The 14496-nt window shown below is 33.5% G+C and overlaps 2 protein-coding genes and 3 non-coding genes across 13 annotated transcripts; 4 read left to right on the plus strand and 1 right to left on the minus strand.

Annotated features, from left to right (window-relative positions):
- Positions 1-399: 399 nt before the first annotated feature.
- LOC127120062 (uncharacterized) lies at positions 400-6365 on the plus strand. 9 transcript variants are annotated; one of them, XR_007803028.1, is made up of 7 exons: positions 400-625; positions 1546-2013; positions 2181-2262; positions 2910-3035; positions 5116-5910; positions 6005-6072; positions 6140-6365. XR_007803028.1 is itself a non-coding variant. In XM_051050446.1 (5 exons), the coding sequence occupies exons 2-5, from the start codon at positions 2222-2224 to the stop codon at positions 6142-6144; spliced, it is 240 nt and encodes a 79-aa protein (XP_050906403.1). In that variant the 5' UTR covers positions 400-625; positions 1546-2221; the 3' UTR covers positions 6145-6365. The 9 variants fall into 9 exon arrangements, 3 of the variants coding, with proteins under 3 accessions (XP_050906403.1, XP_050906401.1, XP_050906402.1); XR_007803025.1 differs by having other exon boundaries at positions 2181-3035; XR_007803026.1 differs by having other exon boundaries at positions 1620-2013; positions 2181-3035.
- Positions 1297-1413, plus strand: LOC127124801 (U5 spliceosomal RNA). Its single transcript, XR_007804272.1, has one exon. It is a non-coding gene; the product is annotated as a U5 spliceosomal RNA (small nuclear RNA).
- On the plus strand, positions 2494-2654 carry LOC127124030 (U1 spliceosomal RNA). Its single transcript, XR_007803674.1, has one exon. It is a non-coding gene; the product is annotated as a U1 spliceosomal RNA (small nuclear RNA).
- On the plus strand, positions 3179-3300 carry LOC127124805 (U5 spliceosomal RNA). The gene has a single exon (XR_007804277.1). It is a non-coding gene; the product is annotated as a U5 spliceosomal RNA (small nuclear RNA).
- On the minus strand, positions 3483-4868 carry LOC127120060 (uncharacterized). The gene has a single exon (XM_051050441.1). The coding sequence runs from the start codon at positions 4812-4814 to the stop codon at positions 3960-3962; it is 855 nt and encodes a 284-aa protein (XP_050906398.1). The 5' UTR covers positions 4815-4868; the 3' UTR covers positions 3483-3959.
- Positions 6366-14496: the final 8131 nt, after the last annotated feature.

Below are 14496 nucleotides of genomic sequence, written 5' to 3' on the forward strand. Positions count from 1 at the left end.
CAGAAGCTGTAGCTCCACGCGATACAGTTTAGGGATATTATTGTAAATTGAGTCGTAGTATTATATATATTGTCTGTAATATTGTAACCCCAATTATTAGACAAAAATCAAAGAAACTATAGTTACTCTATAGTCACATAGGTAGACATAATTAACCAAAGTCCATTAAGAAAATTCATTCATGTTGATTGATTTTTTTATGTTCTAACATATTCATTCATAATAAAATTAGTTTAAAAAATTTTAAATTTAATATGATTTAAATAAATAAAAATAATTTAAAATTAAATTTGATTAATTTCTTACAAATACATTATGAAGTTTTTATACATAATCAAAATGAAATGGAGTATGTGTGAGTAAATCAAACACTAGCTTCAACATAATGGGCAAAAACGTGTCACAACTGACATTTGTTAAAGTGCATTGTTGCCTTGAACATAGTTAGATACGTGGCAACAAGTACAGAAACTAAAATAAAACACTTTTTTCACCATGAGAGGGAAAAAATGGATAAACGTTTTGTCTTCCTTTTGTTACTGTTTCCATTTCCACTTGCAAAGCTTTGTAAACAATATCATTCATTCCAAGCTTCCATGGATGCTCTCTCTGTGAAGCAAGCAAGGTATGAACAATATCATTCATTCCTATCTCAACTTATTTCATAAATATAGTAATTTGCAAATGATCTTTTGCTTCTGCTGTTGCAAAAAAGGGTTTTGAATCCGTAGGAACTTGGCATGTAAAATTGCTTCTCATCATCATTATCTCATTCTATTAGTATGTATCCAAGAGCAAAACACTTGATTAAATCCAAATGATTGATAAAAAAGTTACTACATTCATATGTATCAAATGCCTTTTTAATGTTAATTTTAAGGGATATAGGTTTCTAGTTTTCAATGATATATAAGCACCACCAGGCTAGAATTCAGGTTTGGAAAGTTCCTTTAGTTGTAGTCTCAGAAATATCTCTTTATCTTCTACAGGATTCTTTTGTATGCTATAGGCTCTAACCATAGGATTCTTTTGTATGCTATAGGCTCTAACCATAGGATTCTTTTGTATGCTATAGGCTCTAACCATAGGATTCTTTTGTATGCTATAGGCTCTAACCATAGCTTAATACAACTCCTAGGTGAGTTTTTATTCATGTGCATTGAAATTCAATTGTTGCTAGATTGGGAGGGTCAAGTGAGTGGGTATCAGATTTTAAATCCCACATTGTCTATTTCATAAAATTAACTATGCTGCTTACGTATAAACAAAAGGACCTCTGATTACTAACAATTATGGAGCCGTGTGTTGATGACATAGCGAATTATTCTTTCGCCTTTTACTAAAGAATACTGTGTCAGCGTCACAATTAGCGGCATACGCTAGTTTTTGGAAGAGTCCTCTTAATTGAGGGTTCTGCAATTTAGTTTAAGGTTATAATATTTTTTCTACCATCAGCTTCACTAGACAAGAGCAAAACGGAAAGGGATTCTTCTCGTAACACATTTTTGTAAAATAGATAGTAACTAATAAATTGTTTTGTTGAAGCTTTGCATTTCTGCTATTCTGTCGTGTCTCGAGATCCATAAATTATTTTGTTGAAGCTTTGCAAAAATTTTAAGCTATTCAGCAATGCAAACATAGTCCACTAGCGAGAATCGCGTCTCGAGATCCATAAATTGTTTTGTTGAAGCTTTGCAAAAAAATTCTGCTATTCAGCAATGCAAACATAGTCTCCTTGCGAGAATTGCGTCTCGAGATCCTTGCAAGCTGCCGCAGCTACATATAGATCACATGCTTCATGACTGAATTTCCGATTCTGGTCAGCACAAGATTTGGCAACGGCGCAAGTTTGTCTAAAAACCTAATTTTATTCTTCATCATAATCACGCACTTCATGGAAAGCGACTAGGAATGATATTTCTTACCATCCAGAAGAGCAGTGACAAGAGGGGCTGAAGTACTTTTAGCAAGATGCTTGTAGTATGCAGCTCGTGGAGGCATGGTGAAGAAGAGGTAGCTCAATGCTCTTTTGAGCTCTTATACCATATTAGTGAATGAAACTGAACCAGAGAGAGGCTTCAGATGCTCTTTTGAATCATCTGCTTGTCTCGGACTTGTCATTCATGATTCTATCAACACCATCTTTGTCTCCTAAAGATTTTTCCACTGCATGGTTTCAGATGTAGAAAAAGTTGGGGTCAAGCTGGGAAGATGAAGAAAAATGTCACAAAGTTATATTCGGCTACACATGAGGTTGCAAATGTGAGTTGGTGTATGAATTGTTGATCCACTAAACTGATATAGACCGTGTACATACAACTCCAACACTAAATCTTAGGAACAAATATGTCCTGATTTAGATTTAAATGATGATTATCTTTCACAAAAAACGGGATGAATCAATCTCATGTCATCTGAATCCCACACCGGAATTGTTAGAATGAATAGCAAGGAAGATGAGGTATAAATAACAAGTGTGTGACACATTGCAATATACTTACCTGGATGGGGTCAATGGGTGATCATGAAGGCCCATGGCCTAGGCAAGTGACTTCCATTGCACTTAGGAGGGGTGCTTGCCTAAGGTCTACCCAAGTGGTGGAACCTACATCATAATTTGTTGCTGTGGGGGCCTGCGTTCGCGCGGCCCTCTTCAAGTTAAGTTTGTAAAATACTTTTTTAAAAGGGTCACTAGACTTGTATCAATCCTGTTCAAATAAGGAGACATAAATAATTAAGTCTTGCTGTGCTTGACGAGGGTAAGTCTTGCTGTGCTTAACAGGGGTGGGAGTAATATAATGGTTTTTGTTTGTAACTTTTGGGTTTACATAATAGAAAAGCTGCTTACAAGTCTTAATCTTTCTAGATTTTGTTGGTGATGTTCCAATGTGTAATCTGATGTTTGGCAGTAGCTCAGTCTGTATACTCTATGTGCTTGCACATTTTGGTGAGGGTGTTGTATATCATCTTTCATTGGTGAGGTTTTTAAAAGATGGAACAAATCAATTAGCTCAATACAGTTCCTCTATTGCAAGGTGAGTTGTTACCTTTTGTTGTTTCATGTGTTATATTTGCATTGAAATTCAGTTGTCACTAGACTGTGATACTTTAGTTATTTAAGATAGGGTCAATTGAGTTGATAACAAACTTAAGGACCTCTGGTTGCCCTTAATTACAGAGCCGTGTGATGATAACATAGTGAACTATTCTTTCGCCTTTTACTAAAGAATACCGTGTCAGTGTTACAATTAGCGGCATATGCTAGTTTTTGGAAGAGTAAAGTCCTCTAGATTGAGGGCTTTGCAATTTAGTTCGAATTTATCAATTTTCATTGATGATTTTTAAGCTTAGTTTATTTTTAAATTTTAGAAACTTTAATACTATGATTGACAAAAATTTAAATTTTATAGGTATAATGCATTATTAGGGTTCCATAAAACTAGTTGGATCATATTTCTGTGGTGTATTGTCCTTGGAACAAAATTAGCTATTTCTCTTTTTCTAGCATTTTGGGCACTTGATGTTATGGTTTTGTGGCATAAAACAAAAACTTGTGATACATTACCCTGATGTCTTTCCATAACAGTATCTTGCTAGCTACTCATATTAGATTGAGGTTTCTCTGGGTGTATCTTGGAATTATCAGAATTAGATGTGTTTTGGAGACTTTCATTCAATGGTTAATATCTACTTTGTTCTATATAAAAAAGGAATGTTGGGTAGGATTTACTCGAGATAACTTATCTGATATGAGTAGAGAGTAATCTGTTTAAAGTGCATAGGTAAAAAAAAACATGAGATGAGTAGAGTGTGATAATTATTTTAAGATTTTCATTGTATTTGATTGAAATGTGTGACTATTGAATTGTATGTATCTACACAAACAAAAATTTCAATCCTCAGCAGATCCTTAAAATTTGGATGCTTTTGCTTTGGGGAGAAAATAAAGACCCAACAAACTATTGAGTCATGTTCAAAAGACAAACTCTAGTTTTAACCAAACACCTAAATACACTTTCCAAACCTTTCTCTAGCCCTTCAGTTGCACTCTCCAATGCTTCAAAACATTCATGTGCAACCTGCATCTTGACAACATCAGAACCTTCGCGTAAAAGGGTCCTTAAGGATGCATCCACACACTGCAGTTCATTTAAATTCTCCTCCTCACATGATGATGTCCTCCTATGCATCAACTTTGCCATTTTCAACCATTTGGTTGCCTTTGACTTGGGAGCCAAGAAAGACAAAATGGATTGAAAGATAGACATGTTCATTAGTATAACCTCTCTAAGAACTCTTATCACAGAAACGACTTCTTGATCTTGGTTCAAAAGTGTGGAAGCTCCAAATTTACTTTCCATTTGTTTTAGAGATGTGATCAACTTTTTGACATTTTTCTTCATCTTCTTTGTGAAGAAGTTATATTCGGCTACACTTGATTCGATGCTTGAATCTCCCTTTCTTCTTCTAAGAGAACAGTGAAGGGCTTCAACATTTTCTTTAATGTCTAACATGGTGTCTCTTGTAATACCACAAACATCCAAAATTTTCACCGAACCATCCAACAACTCTTCCACAAAATTCTCACCTTGATGCCGAGAAATGGCCTTTTGTGTCGATGCCATATTGAGAAAATCTTCCAATGAAATATACAAATCTTCCAGCAAAGAAAGGCCAATGGTGATTGAATCAGACGTGGATGTTGATGTGGTTTCCCATGTCTTGATTTTGCTTAGCTCTTGTTCTATTCTAGTGGAGTTAGGATGAGATTGAGAAGGAAAACTATTAGAGCGAACATGGTTTTTTATTGCCATATTGCTCTTTAATTTGTTCTTATTTTCTTCAAAGATAATTGTAAAGCTCAATGTTTGTGTGATGTTACCAAGCCTCTCTTTATATAAGACCTACTCGTGAATCATGATATTGTTGATAATTATTAATATCATATAGTAATAAAGAAATAAAATAGGTAGGACTTGTTAATGGAGGTGTAGAGCATGTGGTGCTTGCATGAGTTTTCCTTTGAATATGGTAAGCATGTCACATGTCAACCCAACATTGTGAATTTATTAATGGTATTCTGCAAGATGCTTATATCATTGAAATGTGTTTTAGGTGCACGATGAATATCACTGGCATGTCTTTCAAGTGTTGGTAATCAGAAAACATCATTAGTATTCATCTAGTTTGCCATCTCTGTAGACACATAGCACTCGTAATTGCAATTATAAAAATAGGTGTTTCTTATTGCTTCTTACATGTCATTCATGCACACACAACCAATTAATAGAATAAAAATTGTATATAATTTAGTTTGGCTTGATCATATCCAACAAGATCTGGATCTCATTTTTCGATAATCCATTCTTTAAACTATTTAGTTCCTCAGAAATGGAACATGCCAGGCAAATAGATACCTCAGAACCAAAACAACGTATTCTTTTTATATTAGAAACAAAGTGATTAAAGAAGTTTTATATTTAGCAACAGTGTTTGGCACAAGTGTGACAAGTTTACTAATTTAAAAGGAAAACTCATGTTGCTTATATATAGAGTTTCAAATAAGATATTAAGAATGTTAGGAAGTTGATGATATAATGGATGGAGATTTTGGAGTATTCCCATTATTGAATGAAGGTTATGAACTCACTGCCTAAAGAAGTTACTGGGACAAACATTTCTATCTTGTGAAGAGAAGTTGGAGAATTTCAATGAGTTGCATTGTGTCGACAGAGGGAGAAAGTAATTTGTCGACTCCATAAGTGGGCTCAAGCAACCATCTTGAAGTTGGTTCAAACATTTTTATTGTACAATTCAAAAACGGTTTCCAACATTCAGCCTGTGTTCGTTGTGGTGATATCGATTCAGCTCTAGGGAATTTCGAAGAGATGAAAGATCCAGAAGCTTATGGTGTGGATATTGTCACCTATGCTACACTTTTGAAATATACATTTTTTCAGTCTCAGTATACAACCTACTAATGAAGGTTTTCTTTTGATCTTAGGGAGAAAGTTTCATTAGGACTAGCATATTTCAGTGGTAGAGACTGCAAATTGCATTTTAAATACAGGGGTATGTGATTTTGTTGCTTTTGCTGCTTTTTATTTTGCAATGCTGACGTTTTAGTTATCTTCTCCAGGCTAGGAAAGCTCCACGACAATTGAAAGGTTTTGCAAAACTGAAGAATTTAACACAAGGTTACTCTATTCAAAAGCAAGCCAGTATAACTATATCATACCACACTAACTCTTAACTTTTCACAAAATCTTTCAAATAACAGTAAATTATACATCAACCCAATTCTATTTTCTATATTGTCACATTTTTATACAAAAGCATCATAGTAATATTCAATCTAACACCAAGTGAGTTTTCAACTTCATGAAAAAAGGTCAACCACATCTAGAAGAAAAAAAGTAGTCACCTATATAAAAAAATAAAATGAAGTTAGATCAATAAACATCATCAAACTATATGTATCTAATTGAAATTGTTGAGAATCCGTTATCAATCAATTAGTATTGATTGATATTCAATTAGTCTGTAAATTATATTATTATCTATTGTGTATCTCTATTTTGCATATAAATATATAGCATGTGTGATCATATTCGACACACAGAGATACAATTACAACATGGTATCAGAGCCTTGATACAGTTTCCACGTGCTTGGTTTGGTCGATTCAGTTCTGCCTTGATACAGTTTGGTATGACTAGATGTGAAGCAAATCACTTTTTTTCTTCCTCCTTTCCTCCACTGGTCAACACATCTTTCTTGTGGTCTATGTTGATGACATTATTATCATTGGAGACGATACATAGCGTATCCAACGACTCAAAACTCATCTTTTCAAAAACTTTCAGACAAAAGATTTGGATCCACTCAGATACTTCTTAGGTATTGAAGTTGTTCAGTCCTCATCAGGCATTGCAATTAATCAACGTAAGTATGCATTAGACATTCTAATTGAAACTGGTATGCTTGACTGTCGTCCGATGGATACTCCTATGGACTCCAACGTCAAGCTTCTTTCGGGTCAGGGGGAGTTGTTGAAAGATCCGGGAAGATATTGTTGCGCCGCGAAAAATACAGAGTCGGCACTGAATTTTATTTATTCCAAAGGAAAAGGAAAATAGCGATAAAACCCCAAATGAAGAATGATCTCGCAACCAAGAGCGGATTCAGAAGTCGTTTATGCAAGGGGAAGGTATTAGCACCCCCACATCCATGGTACTCCATGGGAACCACTTTGTATCAATGCGTATGGATGTTATTTATCTATATGTTGCTTGCTATCGAGAATGAGATGAAAGAATAAGGAGGAAGAGAAAATAAGTTTTAAGTTAGTGTGCTCGCCAAAGATTTGGGCCCTTGTGCCTACGTATTCTCATACGTGCAATAAGAAAATCAGTGCTCCGTAGTTCGGCTCACAAATGGAATATTTATTTGGTTGTTTTTACTGAACAATATTGACGTTCGCATGCTACTGTTCACTTGCTTGTATACTCTACCATGGAAGCGAGAAGTATTTGCTTGTTTGCGGTAAAGTGGATGCGCTTGGATCACACTCTAGCAGTTAAACATTACTTGCTCACACATGGAGGCTTAAGCGTCGTTCACGGTAGAACGGAAGTAACACGTCATTTTTTAAAGGTTTTGAAGAGATGTGCTAAGACAAAAGATGATTTGATTTGTCGCGGTTGATTTTATGTACGGAGACAAACATCAGACCCTTGGCTATATTTGTCATTTTTTAAAGGTCTTGTAATATAGATTGGACATATTACAAGAAGTTGGGTTGATTTAAGAAAAATCGGTAATTGTCCCTAGGGCGAATCTCAAGTTATATAAATTACCTCTTAGATTTTGAAAGATTACCTATATGAATAAAACATGTATATTGTATTTCTTTTTCCCAGTCTAAAATGTTAAAATATTTTTTATAATTGATATTAATATTTTGGATTGGAAAAATTCATACAAAAATAAATATTTAAAACTCTAATTAAAAAGCTCTTATGTTTGTGTTGCAATTGTTGCTATTTGAAACCTATTTTTAAAACATGTTTACACTTTTTATTTTTAGTTTCCAATATGTATTTTGTAAGATTAGAAAGTCATACATGCCAAGTCTTTGTTCCATTCCAAATGACAAAGTAAATTAACACACTAAACCTTCAAAACCTTGTCAAAGGGGTTATTTTAGAAACATAGAGTAAAACAAATAATATACCATCTATTTAGTCAGTAAAATATCACATTCTCTCCAATTTAGTCCCCTAATTTTAGATACTAGTCATTATTTATATATCTATCTATTATATTAAATCTAATGCAACAAATTATGTTACGACACATAATATGTCATGTAGGTTATATTTGTCACATCAATTAAAATCTGATGTTTCATCTTTAAGATTGAATCTTGAAACAAACTTATACAATTATACTTCAACTTCTATTCCAAAAATTCTATGTGACAAAATTTTTATTACTAAATATCTCATAAGAGTTAATTCCAATTAAACACAATTACCACTCTTTAAATAATTAAGTCTTTTCACCTTACATCTATAAAAAATAATGATAAAAAATATAACAATTACACTATTTTGTTAAATTACAAAATATTCTAAAAAACAACATCTATTATCTATTATAATAAATCTAATGCAACGAGTTATGTTGCGACACATAATATATGGCATGTAGGTTATATTGAATCTTGAAACAAACTTATACAATTACACTTCAACTTCTATTCCAAAAATTATATGTTACAAAAATATTATTATTAAATATCTCACATGAGTTAATTACAACTAAGCACAATTATCACTCTTTATATAATTAAGTTTTTTCACCTTACATCTATAAAAAATAATGATAAAAAATATAACAACTACACTATTTTGTTAAATTACAAAACATCATAAAAAAACAACATCTATTATCTATTATATTAAATCTAATGCAACGGGTTATGTTGCGACACAAAATATGCCATGTAGGTTATATTTGCCACATCAATTAAAATCTGACGCGTCACCTTTAAGATTGAATCTTGGAACAAACTTATATAATTATACTTCAACTTTTATTCCAAAAATTATATGTTATAAAATTTTTATTATTAAATATCTCACAAGAGTTAATTACAATTAAACATAATTATCAATTTTTATATAATTAAGTATTTTCACCTTACATCTATAAAAAATATAGCAACTACATAATTTTGTTAAATTACAAAACATCATAAAAACAACATCTATTATCTATCTATTATATTAAATCTAATGCAACGGATTATGTTGCGACACATAATATGCCATGTAGGTCATATTTGCCACATCAATGAAAATCTGATGTGTCATCTTTAAGATTGAATCTTGAAACAAACTTATACAATTTTACTTTAACTTCTATTCCAAAAATTATGTTTCAAAAAATTTATTATTAAATATCTAACAAGAATTAATTACAATTAAACACAATTATCACTCTTTATATAATTAAGTTTTTTCACCTTACATCTATAAAAAATAATAATAAAAAATATAACAACTAAACAATTTTGTTAAATTACAAAACATCATAAAAACAACATCTATTATCTATCTATTATATTAAATCTAATGCAAGGTGTTATGTTGCGACACATAATATGCCATGTAGGTTATATTTACCACATCAATTAAAATCTGATGTGTCATCTTTAAGATTGAATCTTGAAACAAACTTATACAATTATACTTCAACTTCTATTCCAAAAATTCTATGTTACAATTTTTTTATTATTAAATATCTCACATGAGTTAATTACAATTAAACACAATTATCACTGTTTATATAATTAAGTCTTTTCACCTTACATCTATAAAAAATATAACAACTACACTATTTTGTTAAATTACAAAACATTATCAAAAACAACATCTATTATCTATTATATTAAATCTAATGCAACGAGTTATGTTGCGGCACATAATATGCCATGTAGGTTATATTTAATCTTGAAACAAACTTATACAATTATACTTCAACTTCTATTCCAAAAATTATATGTAACACCCACATATAATATATGCCTAGAATACATATTAAACATAGTGTAATACTGGTACTGAAATACATAAGTGTCTAGCAGTCCAGTGTACATATATAAATACATGCCCAAAATGATATAATGTGGCATAAATGAACATAAGAGTGCCCAAAATAAAACTACTGATCTAAATCATTAGACAATGATCTCAAAAATATCTATACAGCAGAATAAAAACCATCAGTCCTTAGGTAAGCAAGACATCACTATATCTTGCCCTTACCCTTATCCTGCTCAGAACTACCTGGAAAAAAAAATCAACAACATGGGGTGAGATAATAATCTCAGTGGGTTCCCTATCTTATTGGTTCACTCGGCTCTACAAGGTTTTCTAATCAATATTCAACTCATATCCAACTCAAGTCAACAAGGGAACAAAGACTTGAGCGATGGGGAACTAACTCGCAATTGTATGGAAACATGCATCTGAGTTCTCATAACTCAACCACGATCATTATTCAGATCACGACGCATCAATTCCCGAACGGACTTACGTCTAAGCCAGACCCGATTCATGCATGCTCGTATGATTCGACTTTCGTAGTGGATATCGGGTCCTCTATGAGGCTTAATCCCCAGTTCAAGCGACCGTCACCCGTATGGGACTCTAACCCACCTAGGGTATCTTTCACCGTATGGGACTCCAACCCACCTAGGTGTCCATCTTTCCCCCATGTCCGCCATGGTTGGGGCTCGAACCCAATTGAGGCTCGAATCATTGGTCCCACATCCCAATGCTTACATGTCTAAGCATACCAATAGAGATGTGTACCATCACAGGAAACACGCATTCTGAATACATGATCGGTTCTACAATCATCGGTTCCACGAACCATAACACAATTCATCAATCATAGGTGACTTCATTCACCACAATACATAAAAATTATATAGCATGTTCCATACAATACATCTCATTCTCAATCATGGCAACAATTCGTACACGACCTCGAAATAAGCATCGTACGAATGAATACCGTATTCTCGCATTATCTAGATTATAAACCTCACTCATGACCTAATTTCAATCCCAGGTTAACTCACTAGATTCATCATGTAATTTTCACCATTAACATGTATTCAACATAAACATGGCATCACAATTGACTAATGGATGGAAGAATGCATTTAGAAACACTTAAGAAATGGATTTTGAGGTTTTTAACTTGACTCAATCGATTGGTTAGGGAAGCCCAATCGATTGGTTCCACTCACATTTCTGTTTTTCAAAATTTGCTGAGTGTCAATCGATTGATCCTACTGAAAATTTCCACTATTCATATACAGCAAGTTTGTGCAATCTGTAACAACCCGTATAATATATATCTAGAATAATATCATACAAGTGTTAAATTTTGTACTGTCACAACATAAGTGCCTAATGGCATCAATATATATATATATAATATATATATATATATTATATATATTATAATATATATATATATATTATATATATATATATATATACATGTCCAAACTAAAAACATCAATGGAACATGTTATACAATAATGCCTAACCAATAAAAATCTAAGAACTATGTGCAATATCTTCATTGCACACAACTCCACAGCGGAAGAACCGAATAGTTGTGTCCCTTGAAACATCCATAAACAACTTCTACTGAATTCAACCTGAAAGGAATACCTGAAAAATAACAACAATAATGGGATGAGATAATAATCTCAGTGAGTTCTCCTATCCTATGGGTTCACTCGGCTCTACAGGGTTTTCTAATCAATATTCAACTCATATCCAACTCAAGTCAACAAGGGAACAAAGACTTGAGCGGTGGAGAAACTATCTCGCAATTGTATGGCGACATGCATCTGAGTTCTCATAACTCAACCTCAATCATTATTCAGATCACGACGCATCAATTCCCGAATGGACTTACGTCTAAGCCAGACCCGGTTCATGCATGCCCGCATGATTCAACTTTCGCGGTGGATATCGTGTCCTCTATGAGGCTTAATCCCCAGTTCAAGCGACCGTCACCCGTATGGGACTCTCACCCACTTAGGGTATCTTTCACCGTATGGGCCTTATCCCACTTTGGTGTCCACCTTTCCCCCATGTCCGCCATGGTTGGGGCTCAAACCCAATTGAGGCTCGAATCATTGGTCCCACATCCCAATGCTTACACGTTTAAGCCTACCAATAGAGATGTGTACCATCATAGAAAAAACACACATTCTGAATACATGATCGATTTCGCAAATCATTGGTTCCACGAACCATAACAAAATTCATAAATCACAGGTGACTTCATTCACCATAATACACAAATAATAACATGACATGTTCCATACAATGCGTCTCATTCTCAATCGTGGCAACGATTCATCCACGACCTCCACATAAGGGTCGTACGAATGAATACCGTATTCTCATACATATCACACATGTTCCATAACCTAGATTATATTTCTAAGTTATTAATCAAGTTATTCTCCTAGGTTTCCTCACTCATCTTTGTAAGGTTTTTAATCATGTTATTTCACAATCAAACATATCAACAATGTTTAGCATCCATCATAATATAATTCATAGAATTTGTAAGTCACATGATATACTATAACATGGTATCATAATAATAGCCTTTTTCGTTATCTTACTAACGCATCCGTCCGCATCCAAAACGGAGTTATAATCCTCGATTAATTCGTTAATCCATCTTAATCAAGATTTATATTAACATTTATTCATTGCATAAATATTCAACAACAAAATCTTTGGCCTAGTGGTAAGGCTTGTACAATTCCAAGGAGGTCCCGGGTTAGAACCCTATTGGTGACATATTTTAATTCATCAAATAATTAATTCGTGTCAATAGGTTTCACTAAACCTATTGATTCCCAAGGCCAAAAACAGAAACATTGTACAATCGATTGACAATAATGACACATCAACAAAGAAACTCATCATACTATCGACAATCTCACTATCAATTTCATGGTTTTACCAACCCTAATTTCTAAATCTAAAGTTCTATCTAGAACTCACCTTGGAGATGAAGATGGTGAGATCAAGAAGATGACATGATGATGGCTTTTTCTTCTTCCTTCCTTCATTTTCTTCTCTTCTTCCTCTTTCTCTTTTCCTCTCTCTTTCTTTTTTCTTTCTGATAACTCTCATTCTCTCTTCTTCTATTCTTATCCTCTTTTCTTACCAACCACCACTCTTCTTATCCACCACACACACATATACTATATAATATATATAATATATAATATTAAGTAGTGACATAAAATATCCCAAGTGATATTTTATCTTCCAGTACCAAATGACCAATTATTAATGTTACCAAAAATGTTCTCTCTTGTACTTATTAATATTGGTCTGTCTCCTTTATTAATAATTAATCCCTTCAGAGTTCACTGGTTACTCTATTGGTCCCAATTGACAACATTTAGAGCACATAGGAGCTCTAATTATTACAACTAACAAAAGATATAGTACACGGGAACTCAATTGATCTCAACTGACAACTAATAGAGCATTTAAGGGAATATGGGATATTACATTCTCCCCCCCTTAAATTAAAATTCGCCCCCGAATTTCCTTCACTCAACAAACAAAGAAACCTTGTATCAACGTCTTAGACCAACACTTGACTTCTCTTCGATTTCAAGTCTCTGACATACTCATTCTTCTAACTTGTCTTTACTATCAAATTTCCTTCTTCATGAACTCTTGAAACTTCTTGATTTCCATCACAATCTCATTTTGATATTGGATTAACATTTAAACTTGCTTCCACTTAATTCCTTTGATATACCGCTCAACATTAGCTGATCATTTTCTTCCCGGAAACCACGACTTCCCTTCCTTGCACTAAGTTACACAAAACATAATCATGACATCTTATCTCGACTTGGTTAATCAATACTCATTAATTCTTCATAAGAAAATGTATTGATTCCTTAACCACACAATATTGACTACTCTTCTCTTATTATTCCTTCAACAAATGCGACAACTTGTAATCCATCTATCGATAATCTCATCAACTTCATCTGATCTGATAATGTATGCTACAAGCCCTTACTCCTACTGCTTCACTTCTCTCGTATTACTCCAATGAGATAGAACCATTAGCACGGGATTGTCTTACTGTCATCCTTACCTCCATTCTTATGAGTAATTATCCCCCTGATCCCCATAGACTTGATTGATCTCTTTCTTTCGTCACCTTCCATTGTGGTACTCTGATTCCAATAGTGGTAAACCTGGGATTCCTAGGCACTACTGTTTAGCTAACAATCCACAAGGAAACACAATTACCCTCTAGAGTGCCTACCATCCAAAATGTTACTAGAACCTTGCCGACTTCCATTAGTAGAATAACTTCCTTGATGATTCACAAAAGTTTAGAGTAAGA

Source organism: Lathyrus oleraceus, chromosome 2 (assembly GCF_024323335.1).
Source record: "Lathyrus oleraceus cultivar Zhongwan6 chromosome 2, CAAS_Psat_ZW6_1.0, whole genome shotgun sequence".
Classification (NCBI taxonomy): domain Eukaryota; kingdom Viridiplantae; phylum Streptophyta; class Magnoliopsida; order Fabales; family Fabaceae; genus Lathyrus; species Lathyrus oleraceus.